The 16,216-nt window shown below is 36.9% G+C and overlaps 1 protein-coding gene across 4 annotated transcripts in view; it reads left to right on the forward strand.

Moving 5' to 3' along the window:
- The window catches only part of LOC122551920 (titin), a 348,465-nt gene that overhangs the window by 175,223 nt on the left and 157,026 nt on the right, over window positions 1-16,216 (forward strand). For all 4 annotated transcript variants that reach the window (XM_087988975.1, XM_087988977.1, XM_087988978.1 and 1 more), the window contains 10 exons: window positions 1,578-1,661; window positions 3,310-3,393; window positions 4,055-4,135; window positions 5,349-5,435; window positions 6,497-6,580; window positions 8,221-8,304; window positions 9,658-9,741; window positions 13,851-13,931; window positions 14,355-14,429; window positions 14,890-14,973. In XM_087988975.1, the coding sequence (XP_087845101.1) occupies window positions 1,578-1,661; window positions 3,310-3,393; window positions 4,055-4,135; window positions 5,349-5,435; window positions 6,497-6,580; window positions 8,221-8,304; window positions 9,658-9,741; window positions 13,851-13,931; window positions 14,355-14,429; window positions 14,890-14,973 (828 nt within the window). The remainder of the gene's footprint in view (window positions 1-1,577; window positions 1,662-3,309; window positions 3,394-4,054; window positions 4,136-5,348; window positions 5,436-6,496; window positions 6,581-8,220; window positions 8,305-9,657; window positions 9,742-13,850; window positions 13,932-14,354; window positions 14,430-14,889; window positions 14,974-16,216) is intronic.

Below are 16,216 nucleotides of genomic sequence, written 5' to 3' on the forward strand. Positions count from 1 at the left end.
TCCATGTTATTTCTTATATAATATAGCAATGTGTTCTTGCAATCATGATGATTACAATTTCCGCTTTTTGGAGTCATCCCTTGAATTGCCATCTTGCTTTGGTATGTAGGTATAGACTGTCTTCCTGTTTTTGTGAGAGTATAACGTTCTCTCAAGTGCTGTATATTCATACTTTGTGCTGCATAACAACCATATAAGAAAAAGTTTTTGAATGAATTAAAAAGAAAATTAAAATTAAATATTTATGCAGAAACTACTGCCTCCAATAAATTTTAAGTTGTAGAAAAAGTTCTACTTTGATTAATAAGTGTTACATTGCAAAATACAGCATTCCTTTTGTAAAGTTTAAATACAGTTCTCCACTAACCAGTGCCTGCGACACTTCCTTTAATTCTACCCTTTCGGCAAAAATAATATTCTTCTTCGTCTGTTGAGTTAAAGGCAAATATATACGACAGGATTTGGCATTCCTCTGCCTGGCATGTTTTCAGCATGGGTCTGGGCATCACCTAGTGTGACAGGTAGATAGCACATCACCTCCTCGCCCACCCCTGCAAGTTCTCATGTTGTGGCAATAGTTAATGCACCCACGAGCCACTCCAGTCCTTTAGCCTATTTAGGCCTTTCAGTCCACCTCTAATACAAGAAAAGCTGAAACTGGGAGGGCCATGTTTCATTAAAGTTGGTGAAATGGTAGGAAAGATAGACGGTATCTTCTTTGGGGATGTCCCTAATGCTCACAGGGCAATCCAAGTAAAGTTGGCCTCATGCTTTTCACCTCACTGCCAGGCCTCAAAAGTCTATCCATCTCCTTAGGATTCCCATTCTCTCTCTGACCAAAAGGCCCAGGACTTACCTGGGCCCAGTCACCATTAATCTTCTTCATGGAGAATATTGCAGTTCTAGCTGTTGAGCATAGTCTTCTTTCCAGTGAGTGGCAGGAAGCCCATTCTCTACTTGTTAAGACCTCCTGCAGTGTAATATTGCTGGGGAGGAAGTGGTGGCAGCCTTTGCTAATGGAACAGTAGATAAGTGGTGTGGGGAGAGTAATATAGTTCCACCCACAAGTCTATTAATCACAGAAACATTCAGTACAGAAGAGACCCTTTGGTCTGTCTGCACCGACAAAGACTACCAATATGCACAAGTCCCATTTTCCAGCATTTGGCCCATAGCCTTGAATATTAGGACATACTTATCCAAGTACTATTTAAACACCATGAGATTTTCCACTTCAACTACCCTCCCAGGGAGCAAATTCCAGCTGCAATCTCTAGCTATAAACTGATGCCAAAACAGTACAGATCATTTTTAACCTTATAAAAATGAAAGTATGTCCTATTATTTCAAAGCATTTTTTTAATCACGATGATGTTCAGTTACCTCAAAATAATACCCCTTCAGACAAGAATAGATTCCTAATAATTTAAAAGTTATGCAGCTGCAAATGTGAATTAAGTTCTATCTTAGTATCTGTTATAATTTGTATTTTATGTTATCTGTTGTTGAACATCTTCAGAGTTATGTTCATTGCTTATCATGCTAATTTGCTCTTCATCCGTCATTATTCTTTAAAGTGCCAAAGGTTCCTAAGAAGCCTCTGGCTGAAGAAATGAAGCTAGCTCCTCTTCCAGGAAAAGAACCAGTAACACCAGTCAAAGGTATAAAATTAATACAACAACATTTCTAAACATTGTGTGTTATGTTTGTGTGTTTTGTCATTATCTTTTTGTATTTGTTGGTTATCGTAAAGTAGTTTTTGAGATTAAAGCAAAACAAGTATTTAAACTAATTTAAAGTGCAATGATATCTAAATAGTTTCACCCCAAACACTTGTGCTTTTACAGATATTAGTACTATTTAACTTTGTGTAACCTGAAACTTTTATTTGACCAGTGATTTAACATTGACTTTGATAAATTTAATTGAGAATGTGAACTAATTTGAAAATTGAAATTAGCTAATTTGTAAAGTAAAATTTTATTTTATTGAGAATGTTAGCAAAGTAGCCAGTCTAGCAACACAAATATATTCCTGTTACAACCAGTTATATTAAAATCACAAAAAAGGCAACTAACACAGGGCACCATTCTCAAAATTGTTCATCTGAGTTTTAAGATAGCCAAGGAAGCTGCTAAGTAACCAAATTTGACTATAATTGTGATGTATATCAAAATAAAACCAAATGGAAACAAAGTAACACAGGAAGTCTGTGAAAAAAGCCTTTTCTTTAATTTCTCCACAACTTACAATGTCCTGCCATTGGACAATAAAGGAAATTGTGAAACATTTTGTGTTGGCTCAGAAAAAAGTAGCGTACTAAGCAAAAAGAAATCCTTGTCTTTGGACAAGGCTGCCATGTTGTCAATGCAGTCAAATGTGTTTTCCATGCTTTTATGGTACAGTGTTAAATCTCAGAGTATCTCTAAGGTCACTACAGGTTAAGCTAGGGAAACAAACGAGTAAGTAAGCAGGCAGACATTCATCAGACACTCAGAGTCATCAGGACGATAACCTACCTTTTCATTTGTTGATACATTTTCCTGACCCACGCCTCAAAAATTCTGGAGGTCATCCAAGTGGTTTTGTTAATCTTATACTGTATTGGTAATGTCTTGACATTTGCAAAGTAACATGACTTCTTGGACTTTCCTACCACATTAAACAGTAACGTTTTAGTGGCATCTATGTTGACAGTGGTAATATCCATGATGCACTCCTTGCTTCACTTTGCACTATTGCACAGTTCATCTTTAAATATTGAAGAGCGATCTGGTAAAACTCAATAAAATGGTCCAGTTTGATCTGCATTATAAATATCTCTTGGTGCATTCTCATTCAGGACATGGATGAGATTATTTTGCGGCCAAACCTCCAAGCTTGTCCATCATTGGTCAGGAAATGTGAAATGTTTTAGTGTGGCCTGACTCCACTCTGATTGATTGGCAGGATATTATCACAAATGTGCACAAATTTGGCTAATCTGGAGTTGGCATCTGGAATTTGGACTTATCATAGGCATCTTGATATTGGATTTCCTATTCTGCCATGTGATGGCTGACAGCTTAACCACTACTGTTGTTTCGGATTATCAGATTTCACTAGTTTCACTCTACTGTGCAAATGCTCCAAAAGCTATGCATATGGACACTCGAGCTGTCTCATTTAGGAGTTTGATTGTTCCCATTCCAGGAAATATATTCATTCTGGTGTTTCAGTCTGTTAAGTTGTTATGTCTGTTTTCAGTTAATGTAATATGAGAGGGATGCTTATTTACATGAGCTAATAAAACAATAATGTTCTTTGAAGTGCCAGATGTTCCTAAGAAGGCTCCTGTCGAAGAAATTAAACTAATTACTCCTCCAAGAAAAGAGGAAGCCCCTCGAACTAAAGGTATAATTGCAATTGAATTATTTGCAATTATTTTGTTTCTAAATAGTGTGGAAATGTCTTCACATTATTTGATTGATTCTAATTTCTGTAGTTTCTCTGAAACCCTTTCAAACCTTATCCAGAAAATGGAGTTGATCATTGCCATACTTATTTGTCAATCTGTTTGTTTTGTTTTGACATGGTGTTCTGTATGTTTTGTTCATGTAGTAATGACTCTAGTGTGATTTTTGTGTAAATTTGCTGTCAAGTTGGAAAATGATCTGAGACATTTAAATTTTTCACAATGTGGACGAAGATTTCTGAAGTCAGCCTATTGACAGTAGATTTTCAATTAATGTAAAAATCTTCCAGCAATATTTGTTAGCTCAAAGGCATTGCCAAGTGTATGTTTTCATGCAAATTAAATCATTTTATTTAGAAATATTTGGACAAAATGCTGATATTTAGTAAAAGCAATAAAATGTGATTTTAAAAAAATACATATTCAATCATTGCACAAAGATCATTTTCTCGAGATGTTATGTTGAGTCATAAGTAAAGTCTGATTTGAGCTAGTTTGTCTGTCATATTTGCCATGTTTTCTTTTCTTATTTATATTTCTTCAATTTTTATGTAAGTTTGTGGAGTGAATCTTATCTGAAAAACATTATGTTATTTAAAGTGCCAGAGGTTCCTAAGAAGCCAATAAAACCAGAAGAAAAACCAACCATTGTTCCAAGAGATAAAGTAGCACCAGCTAAAGGTACAAAAATGCAATAATACTCTTATAATACAGTGACATGCTTACACAATTAGAATGGAAACAGTTATAACTTTTCGTGGCACGCAACATTCTTATTCAGAACTTTGTTTCTGGTCCTTCTTATTGTTTCACTGGGATTCATTGTAATGTTGTGATGCTATTGTTTGTGTTTTATCTGTAGTAGCTGTAATGTATGCAGAAGTGCATATAATTTTGCAGTGCAGAAACAGCCTACAGCTGCATTTTCTTGCTTGAGCTCTATTTGAGCCTCTCCCACCTCATTTCATCTGTCTTATCAATATTCTTCATTTCCTTTCTCCTTTATATAGCATTTGCTTATTAGGATTTATTCTAATCAACTCAATAGTTTCATAAATTAGCAAGCTTTCAACATTATCTTTGTGGTTTTATATTTATGGTCCCAATTTTGAGTTCCTCACAATTGGAAACATAGAACATTACAGCACAGTTCAGGCCCTTCGGTCCTCGATGTTGCACCGACCTGTCATACCAATCTGAAGCCTATCTAACCTACACTATTCCATGTACGTCCATATGCTTATCCAATGTTGACTTAAATGTACTTAAAGTTGGCGAATCTACTACCGTTGCAGGCAAAGCATTCCATACCCTTTACTCTCTGAGTAAAATTTGATAATCTTTAATAACAAGTAATCAAAGCTTTTCATAATGTAAAGACATTGATAAAGCCACCTCTCCATTTTCTCTTCTCTAAGAAAAAACTCCAATCTGTTCATTTTTACTACCAAGTCTGTAATACAACCAATTAAATCAGAGCAGTTTATAGGATTATTTTAATACAGAAATGTAATCTGTTAATGAACAGCAACAGTCAAGACATTTTAATCAATTATGTGAATTATTGTATTCAAAAAAGCCTATTTATTATCATAAATAAAAAATCCACAATTTTAACACATTTCAGAAGTTATATTAACAAATTTGCACTCTCCTTGTTTATTAATATGCTTATTACTTATTAGTCACTGAGCAGATGTATAGTAAGAATACACTCATACATAATTTATCTTGCAATTAAAATTTGTATTCTCATAAGAAAGGCATCATTTTGAGTTTGTCATAATGCATGTTTTATGTAGTATTACCATTTAAAGTTAATAAATTTGATAATCTTTATTAACGTCACATTTATTTTAATGGACCACATCTTAAAACGCAATGTTCCTTAAAGTGTCAGAAATTCCCAAGAAGCCAGAAATATCAGAAGAAATTAAGTCAGTTGCCGTTTCAAGAGAAAGGGGTGTCATCTCAACAAAAGGTACAAATGTACACTTAGACATTGCACATAATCTTATTTTTGCACTTCGTAGCTTTCTTGCTGTGTTATTAAATAAGTTATTGTCTCTTTGTCATGTTTATTCTTGGTTAGTAAAGCCAAACTGCACTTTGGCACATCTTTTATATTGTTCAAATTTGTATTTCTTTTATTTGTGAATTTGTTTCCATGATTTTTATGTAAATTGTGCTGACACTATGTATGTGTTGCTCATTTTTATGTGTTACTTAACATCTCAAATTTTGTTTGTGTTTGTATTATAATAAGAGGAGGTTTGATTTGCAGTAAAATGAACACTTATTAAGTGGTTAGGATACCATCATTAGCCGAAGAGAATAGGAGATAATTGGTAAATGTATTTTTTTTATTAACATTATGAAAATAAATAATTAAATAGCATAGTATTAATTAATTACTAATATCTTGCCTTGAAAATTTGATTTGAGGTTTTATCCGTAATATTTAAATAAACTGGACTGTTCCTCTAGAAACATGATGTGGAGTTGCCTGTGTTAGTCTGGGGTGGACAGTCAGAAGTCAAACAGTGCCAGATTATAGACCAATAGATTTATTTAAAATCACAAGCTTTTGCAATGATGCTTCTTTGTCAGGTGAGGTCTTTACCTGACAAAGGATCAGCCCTCCAAAAGCTTGTGATTTTAAATACCACCCCACCCACCCACCCTTATTGGTGTATAACCTGGTGTTGCATGACTTCTGATTTTGACTCCTAGAAATAACCATTTGTTAAAAATGTACGTACAAAGTTTTCTTTAATATTGAAAAGAGTGCTAACATAATGGTTAGCATTTTGATATTCAGACCATGCTAAAATAAGAAAGATCCTTATTTCTAAATAAGTAGATTGGTTCTAAATGACTTAAAGTATCACTGATGTTTTTGGATATAATCATCATGATATTTTTGTGTTAGATTTATCTCTCTCTGTGTGTTTTATGTTATATTTTCTTGTAAAAATCTCTTCAAGATTTTACATGCTATCTTCAGTAAATCTCATTCTTAAACAATAACATTCTTTAAAGTTTCGGAGATATCCAAGAAGCCAGTTGACATTGAAGCTCAACCAGTTACTACACTAAGAAAAGAAGAGATCATCACAGTGACAGGTAGAAAAATACATGAAAAAGTATTCTGAAATATCATTGAATTTTGTTTTTACCATTTCTTGCCTTAATCATGCCAGTGTTATTTGTTTGCGTACTATTTGGTTTCTCAAATATTAATTTCTATTCTGTGTAAGCTCTGTTGTTAGTCTGTGCTGTATGTATTGTAATGTCATAGGATGGAGTTTTACTTTTAGAAGAACATTATTCTTTCTTTTTTTTAAACTGTCATATGTACACATGTGGCAAATTATGTAGTACAGGGCACCACGATTGTTGAAGGGAGGAGAATAGGAAATGTGATGCAGTAATCACAAAATAATGAGAAACTGATTCCAGGGCTGGATTTTACGGGCTCTTGAAGGGTTTGTTTTCAATAGAATGGCACATAGAATAGGATGGGAACCCAGACAATTAACTTCCTACCCACCCTGAGCAGATCCCCACAACACTAGAATGGTTAGGGGTTCAAGAGTGGGGAAATGGGGGGAGTTTAAACACCGAAATCATCAGCCTATCTGCTATAAATAATTAAGAGTCAACTGAGCTTGTTAAAGGCTGGAGGTACTGGCTAATCAGAGTTAGGGACCAGCCGGCAGTGGGAAGTCCCACTCTGGAGGTTTTGCCTATCTGCAGTATATCTTTGGGCCAGGCCTCTCCCAAATCTGCCGGCTAGCCACCGAGTGCCCTTAGAGTGTTAGAAGTAGATAGCTACCTTGTACATTTCTAATCCAAGTTTGTACTTAACTCCTGTAAATTGTAGGAGAAAGGAACGACTGAATAAAAGCTCCTTATATATTGCAAATTAAAGTTGAATTAAATCTTAGCAGCATTCAGTACGTACAATGAAGTTGAGTCAATACCAAGAAAGGAAAGAAAGACTTTGCATTAGTTTGGGAAATCCCTAAGGACCTAGATAGAAACATAGAAGACAGGAGCAGGGGTAGGACATTCAACCCCTCAAGCCTGCTCCGTTATCCAATATGATGTCGTACATTGAGTTCAACACCTTCATCCTACCCTCCCCCATGTCCCTGATCACTTTAGCCACAACGTATTTACCTCCTTGAAAATTATTAATAATTTGATCTCAACCACTTTCTGTGGTAATGAATTCCACATGCTCACCATACTCTGGGAGAAGAAATTTCTCCTTATCTTAGTCCTAAAACATTTATCCCTTATCCTTACGCTGTGACCCCTGGTTCTGAGCTCCTGTACCATCAGAAACATCCTTCATGCATCTAACCTCTCCTAATCCTGTTAGAACTTTATAGGCTCCCCAGTCAAGGAAATGTTCTGCTGCGTGGTTGCTTGTCACAAAGCTAGTCAATTTTCACTTAGCCAAGACCCACCAACAGCAATGAAATAAATAATCACAAGTCTTTCTTTTTTGTTATGGTTGAGGGAAAAATATTGGCTAGTGGGGGGGGGGAAAGAATCCACCTGTTTTTTTGAAAAGCATCTTTTTTGTTAACTTAACTGGACAAAGTCTTTTTATTGTCTTGGTAAGTTTACATACTGTGACATAGTCGTATGTTAGCTTGATTTGTCATTTGTGCTTCATGTTGTTCTAAGTTGTTAGTTATTTTAGTTTTTTAAAAAAATACAATCTTATCCTGAAACAATGATGTCTTTTGAAGTGCCAGAGGTTCCTAAGAAGTCAGTTGTTGAAGAATTTAAACCAGCTGCTGTTCCAAGACAAGAAGAGATCATTACAGTAGAAGGTATAAAAATGGAAGGAAGGGTTCCTTAAGCTTCATTCAACATAGTGCATTGTGTCAACAATTTCTACTTTACATGATAACCAGACCCTGCTTCCTGATCTTTTAGTAACATTTGTCTTCTCCGTGTGCATCCATTAGTGCACTTTGTTCTGTTGCACGGTGGTGTTTCTGTTTTGTATCTGTTTCCATTGTTTGTACTGTTGGGAGGGGGGGAGGTGGGGGGCGCGGTCACACAAATCAATTGAAATGGCAGAGCTGAAGATTTAATAATGGATATATTTCCTTGAACACAAAGAAACTGACTTTTCAATCATTATACTGAGAACAGTACTATAAGTCACAAAGAAATACCATTTAAATTAAAATAATATTATTTTGAAACAGTAGTGCGCTTATACTGTAATTAGAACAGACAGAAAGTAATCTAGATCCTGACCTGGAAATAAACTTTTTTAAAATGGTCTTATGAATATAGAATTTCTTCCCAAGTCTTAGTCATCAGAAAGCCAGAGTATAGTTAGAACCCCACCTCTATGTCAAGAGGTTTTGAATCCTCAAAATAAGAATGTCAGTTGGGACCAGTAGGACCTAGAGATCAATATATTGATTAATCTAAAGATGGCTATAAGACTGCAACCTGTACCCCATAAAAACTAGCAAAATTTGTTTTGGAATTTTTGTGGGCACCTTTGTAAAAGGTCTAGTAGAGGGGAAAAGCTCACATTTATTTCCTGACTGAAGGCACAATACTTTTATGCAAGGCGAGCATCTTAACTGTTTCTGTATTATAACATATTGTAGAGATGAGACCATCATTCAAAAGCATGGATAAATTTGCCAATTTGATCACTTTTAATTTAGTCAAAGGGAGATGATCTTGTTGAGTTTTTATTTGTGATTGGATAAGTGTCAGCCAGATTGCTGTGGGTCTGGAATCATGTGTAGGGCAGATTAGTTAAGGATGGCAGCTTCCTTTCCTGAAGACATTAGTGAACCAGATGGGTTTTTCCCAACAATTGACAATGGTTTGTGATCATCATTAGACTCTCAATTCTAGATTTTTATTGAATTCAAATTCCACCATCTCCCATAGCGAAATTCAAACCTGATTCCCTAGAACATTGCATGGGTCTCTAGGTTAATAGCCGAGTAATAACTCTACCAGGTCATTGCCTACCAATGCTGTGCCTGCATAGGAAATTGAATTTCTGGCCTATGGATTTCAGGTGTCATCTTTATGTTAGTTTGCATTGTTATGTGTTTCATTGGAATTGGCTTTGCATGTTTTAAGTAATTTCAAAAAGTTTTGACTTTCTTAAAAAATACATCTTAAAACAATCATGTTCTTCAAAGTGAGTGAAGTTTACAAGAAGACCATTACTGAAGAGTTCTATCAAGATGATGTTGAAAGAAGAGAGTTTGTTGCTCCAGTAAAAGGTACAATACATTCAGGATTTCAGACAAACCATATGATATTACAGAAGTAATTTATGTTTTTCTAGATTATCGTGTAAATCTTATTCATAGTTTTACGTTTTATCTTCAAAAGTAATTAGCTTTCAACATATTTATCATCAATGTGTGTGTATTTCTGTTCATCTGTTATGTCAATGAATGTGTGTTACGCCTGTTAGTGTTGAAAATATTGCTGTGGTTCTGTTCACCGAGCTGGAAGTTTTTGTTGCAAACGTTTCGTCCCCTATCTAGGTGACATCCTCAGTGCTTGGGAGCCTCCTGTGAAGCACTTCTGTGGTGTTTCCTCCGGCATTTATAGTGGCCTGTCCCTGCCGCTTCTGGTTGTCAGTTTCAGCTGTCCGCTGTAGTGGCCGGTATATTGGGTCCAGGTCGATGTGTTTGTTGATGGAGTTTGTGGATGAGTGCCATGCTTCTAGGAATTCCCTGGCTGTTCTTTGTTTGGCTTGCCCTATAATAGTAGTGTTGTCCCAGTCGAATTCATGTTGCTTGTCGTCTGCGTGTGTGGCTACTAGGGATAGCTGGTCATGTCGTTTCGTGGCTAGTTGGTGTTCATGGATGCGGATCGTTAGCTGTCTTCCTGTTTGTCCTATATAGTGTTTTGTGCAGTCCTTGCATGGGATTTTGTACACTACATTAGTTTTGCTCATGCTGGGTATCGGGTCCTTCGTTCTGGTGAGTTGTTGTCTGAGTGTGGCTGTTGGTTTGTGTGCTGTTATAAGTCCTAGTTGTCGCAGTAGTCTGGCTGTCAGTTCAGAGATGTTCTTGATGTATGATAGTGTGGCTAGTCCTTTGGGTTGCGGCATGTCCTCGTTCCATTGTCTTTCCCTTAGGCATCTGTTGATGAAATTGCGAGGATATCCGTTTTTGGCGAATACCTTGTATAGGTGTTCCTCTTCCTCTTTTTGCAGTTCTGGTGTGCTGCAGTGTGTTGCGGCCCTTTTAAATAGTGTTTTGATGCAACTTCGTTTGTGTGTATTGGGGTGGTTGCTTTCATAGTTCAGGACTTGGTCTGTGTGTGTGGCTTTCCTGTGTACCTTTGTGGTGAATTCTCCGTTTGGTGTTCTCTGTACCATCACATCTAGGAATGGGAGTTGGTTGTCCTTTTCTTCCTCTCTCGTGAATCGGATTCCTGTGAGTGTGGAGTTGATGATCCGGTGTGTTTTCTCTATTTCCGTGTTTTTAATGATTACAAAGGTGTCATCAACGTATCTGACCCAGAGTTTGGGTTGAATTTGTGGTAAGACTGTTTGTTCTAACCTTTGCATTACTGCTTCTGCTATGAGTCCCGAGATCGGTGAGCCCATGGGTGTTCCGTTGATTTGTTCGTATATCTGGTTGTTGAATGTGAAGTGTGTTGTGAGGCACAAGTCCAGTAGTTGAAGTATGCTGTCTTTGTTGATGGGTTCAACGTCCTGTTGTCTGTTATGTCTGTTCAGCAGGTTGGCTATTGTTTCTCTGGCTAGGGCTTTGTTAATAGAGGTGAACAGTGCCGTTACGTCGAATGAGACCATGGTTTCTTCCTTGTCTATGTGTATATTTCTGATGATGTCCAAGAATTCCTGTGTTGATTGTATAGAGTGTCTGGATCCGCTGATCAGGTGTTTCAGTTTCTGCTGTAGTTCTTTAGCCAGTTTGTGTGATGGTGTCCCTGGTAGTGATACTATGGGTCTGAATGGGATGTCTGGTTTGTGCACTTTAGGTAGTCCATAGAATCTGGGGGTGTTGTTGCTTTCCGGTTTGACCCCACCCCACAGCTCACCAATAGGATAAACAACACATTGAGGAACCTACAAAAAAACGGTCAGATAACCAGGTCTGACCTACAAAGAATGAAACCTGAAAGCAGCAACACCCCCAGATTCTATGGACTACCTAAAGTGCACAAACCAGACATTCCACTCAGACCCATAGTATCACTACCAGGGACACCAACACACAAACTGGCTAAAGAACTACAGCAGAAACTGAAACACCTGATCAGCGGATCCAGACACTCTATACAATCAACACAGGAATTCTTGGACATCATCAGAAATATACACATAGACAAGGAAGAAACCATGGTCTCATTCGACGTAACGGCACTGTTCACCTTTATTAACAAAGCCCTAGCCAGAGAAACAATAGCCAACCTGCTGAACAGACATAACAGACAACAGGACGTTGAACCCATCAACAAAGACAGCATACTTCAACTACTGGACTTGTGCCTCACAACACACTTCACATTCAACAACCAGATATACGAACAAATCAACGGAACACCCATGCGCTCACCAATCTCGGGACTCATAGCAGAAGCAGTACTGCAAAGGTTAGAACAAACAGTCTTACCACAAATTCAACCCAAACTCTGGGTCAGATACGTTGATGACATCTTTGTAATCATTAAAAACATGGAAATAGAGAAAACACACCGGATCATCAACTCCACACTCAAAGGAATCCGATTCACGAGAGAGGAAGAAAAGGACAACCAACTCCCATTCCTAGACGTGATGGTACAGAGAACACCAAACGGAGAATTCACCACAAAGGTACACAGGAAAGCCACACACACAGACCAAGTCCTGAACTATGAAAGCAACCACCCCAATACACACAAACGAAGTTGCATCAAGACACTATTCAAAAGGGCCACAACACACTGCAGCACACCAGAACTGCAAAAAGAGGAAGAGAACACCTATACAAGGTATTCGCCAAAAACGGATATCCTCGCAATTTCATCAACAGATGCCTAAGGGAAAGACAACGGAATGAGGACATGCCGCAACCCAAAGGACTAGCCACACTACCATACATCAAGAACATCTCTGAACTGACAGCCAGACTACTGCGACCCCTAGGACTTATAACAGCACACAAACCAACAGCCACACTCAGACAACAACTCACCAGAACGAAGGACCCGATACCCAGCATGAGCAAAACTAATGTAGTGTACAAAATCCCATGCAAGGACTGCACAAAACACTATATAGGACAAACAGGAAGACAGCTAACGATCCGCATCCATGAACACCAACTAGCCACGAAACGACATGACCAGCTATCCCTAGTAGCCACACACGCAGACGACAAGCAACATGAATTCGACTGGGACAACACTACCATTATAGGGCAAGCCAAACAAAGAACAGCCAGGGAATTCCTAGAAGCATGCACTCATCCACAAACTCCATCAACAAACACACCGACCTGGACCCAATATACCGGCCACTACAGCGGACAGCTGAAACTGACAACCAGAAGCGGCAGGGACAGGCCACTATAAATGCCGGAGGAAACACCACAGAAGTGCTTCACAGGAGGCCCCCAAGCACTGAGGATGTCACCTAGACAGGGGACGAAACGTTTGCAACAAAAACTTCCAGCTCGGCGAACAGAACCACAGCAACGAGCACCCGAGCTACAAATCTTCTCACAAACTTTGAAGTTGAAAATATTGTCATGAATGTACCTCTAACCTTAGAAAAAGAAAGAAATATTTGTATTCAGTGCTGTCAAGTAAATGTAAATGCTAAAATTAATATAACTATATCAGTTACAAAAGCCCAAGGAATATATAGCTGTTGAAAAATAAAATAAATTACTGGCTGATTTTGATCATTTGTGAAATAAAAATAAATTAAAAATCACAAAACAATGTACATATAGAGTCATAGTCCGCACCAATCTGACCGGTCCCATTTGCCTGCTTTTGTCCCATATCCCTCCTCTTCATGTACACATCCAGATGTTACCTGCCTCCACCACTTCCTCTTCTTTAACTATGTAACTAAATATAATGGATAAAGATCCTGTGTCTTTTAATTATTGTGGGAAAGGTGCTATCCTGTAAGTTAGGATAGTAAGTTACTCAAAAGTAAGTTAGTAACTATTTCCTAATCAAGTATCCTTAAAATATTCAAAAGATTTAATAACTATGTTGTTTTAAAAGAAAGTTGTTATTCTGTGTTAACTTTGTCTGTTCTGTGTGGTACATGTTATAATAATTGATATACATAACCTTGGCATAGTGTATATGTGCCCAATAAAGTTACATTAAACAAAAATATTCTTTAAAGTGTTGGCAGTGCCAAAGAAACCAACTGCTGAACAAGTCCAACCAATTGAAATTTCAAGACAAAAAGTTACTCCTATAAAAGGTACATTTTAAAAAAATCATGTAAATATTATTTCTATATCTTTTGTCACTATCAAGTGAACAATTTCGCAGTCACAATCATGTTCAAACTTTTAGTACTTCACTATAGTGAAAATCTAAAGTAAAGTTTTTTTTAACTAAAGATAGTGAAGATAGTGTTTCTTAGAATATGTTATTTCTCAAATATAATTCACCAATGCAGAGATATGTAAATACTAGTATTTTACTACTCTGTCCTGTAGTGTAGAGGATTTCATTATTTTGATTTTAACAGTTGTCCTGTGTTTGTAAAAGAGCATTACATTATGTATTAATTTTGAGCATTATATGTTTTCTTGTGTGTCTGGATTTGGTGAGTCAACTTTAGTGTTGTCTGAATCAATCTTAAATGAACCTCCTCTTAAATGAATGATGTTTTTTAAAGTGCGAGATGTCCCAAAGAAAACATTGGATGAAGAACGTGTTATTATTTCAAGGGAAGATGTTGCACCAACTAAAGGTACAAAAGAACACAGAAGAATTTCCATCCAAATCTTATTCTTATGCACTTTGCCACTCTATTCTTTACATTGTTGCAAAAATGCACATTTCTTTTTGTGTCCATAAATCATGACCAGATGTTAAGTATGGTGTTTTTGTTCCAGCATAGCTTCCATTTTCCAGTGTTTAATCACTCTGTCTGCTATGCTGTTCTTTTGCAGTGTGATAGTTAATGAAGTTTTTGTTTTAAATTTGTGTCAGATATTTATACTACTGTATGCAACAATTGCAATACCCATTGCAATAGTTTCCGCATTCGTTTAATACTTGTTTTATTACAAATTGTTATGTCCTATTGTGTTAGGTTTTGTCTGTTATGTCATTTTGACTTTAAGCATCTTAATGTCTTTATATATTTTCTTGAAATAATTGCACTGTAACATAAAATCAACCTAAAATTATAATAATGTTGTTTAAAGTGCCCGAGCTTCCAAGAGAGCTTGTTATTGAAGTGGAGAAACCGACTGCTATTCCAGGAACAGCGGAGGTTCTTCCAAAAAAAGGTATAAAAGACTGGAAAGGGTTTCAAGCAAACCTCATATTCATGGAGTATAGGATTCAGGCCATTGTATTATAACATTGTCTTTTACATAAATATATTTCATTAATTTAACTAAAACTTCACTTAGGACACAATTAAGCAAGTTGAATTGTTGTTTTTGTCATTGCTGTTTTCTTCTATTTATGTTGTGAAGTGTGAATTAATGTACTATGTCTCCTTCTCATATTCATGTTGTCTATATTAATGGTAAATTCCATATTTTTCTCTTTGGAGAGTACAGTCAAAACTTGAAAATGAGAATTTTGCAGATGTTCATATTTGAACACAAGTCTGCTATATATATGAAAAAAACTTACTTTGCCAATTGATAAATTCCACAAAGTAATGTCTTCAGAAAGATATAAATATTCCTCTTAACTGATTTCTGAGTTGACCATTTTAAAAATACAAAAATATAGTTTGAGATGCGCTTGTTCAATTCCAGTGTCGAGTGTGCTAGACACCTTATTGATGCAACATTACTTTGATGTTAATATTGACATTTCCAAATTCCATCCACCAATTTTGACCCTGTCTTAACCTCGCGAGTGTGGTGCTGGTAAAGCACAGCAGATCAGGCAGCATCTGAGGAGTAGGAGAATCGATGTTTCAGACGTAAGCCCTTCATTGGGATTCCTGATGAAGGGCTTATTCCCGAAACATCAATTGTCCTGCTCCTCAGATGTTGCCTGACTTGCTGTGCTTTTCTAGCGCCACACTCTCGACTCTGATCTCCAGCATCTGCAGTCCTCACTTTCTTCCTGTCTTAACCTCACCAGCATCAAAATAATCATGAACTACTCACAAGTTAGCGGCTGATTATTTCTCGTGATTGTTGGTTTTAGAACTTTGAGATAAATGCCTAAGCTTTAAATACAATTCACAGAATGGCCTGATGGTTGCTAAGGTACGATGTTAATTTAAAATCTTGTGGTACAACAAATTGTATCGAGATTCAGGCTTCCTGGCAGATTTTTGTTTTGCCTGTTGAATTGAACAAGACTAGGGGAACAAAAAGAGGCATCGAGAGCAGTACTAGCTGCGAAAGGAAGAAGGGGTGCAGAGGTACTGTCAGCAGAAGGCTTTATCAATAGATGACCTTTAGGGAACAATTTTCTTAACTTCACCACGGACCAATGTTTGAGATCTCTTCTCTTTACAAAGGAGATCATAATAAAAATCTGTTGCAGTGACTTCGAGGTAGG

The sequence above is a fragment of the Chiloscyllium plagiosum genome, unplaced genomic scaffold (assembly GCF_037043375.1).
Source record: "Chiloscyllium plagiosum isolate Xiang-an unplaced genomic scaffold, Cpla_swu_hap1 HiC_scaffold_7, whole genome shotgun sequence".
In the NCBI taxonomy this organism is placed as follows: Eukaryota; Metazoa; Chordata; class Chondrichthyes; order Orectolobiformes; family Hemiscylliidae; genus Chiloscyllium; species Chiloscyllium plagiosum.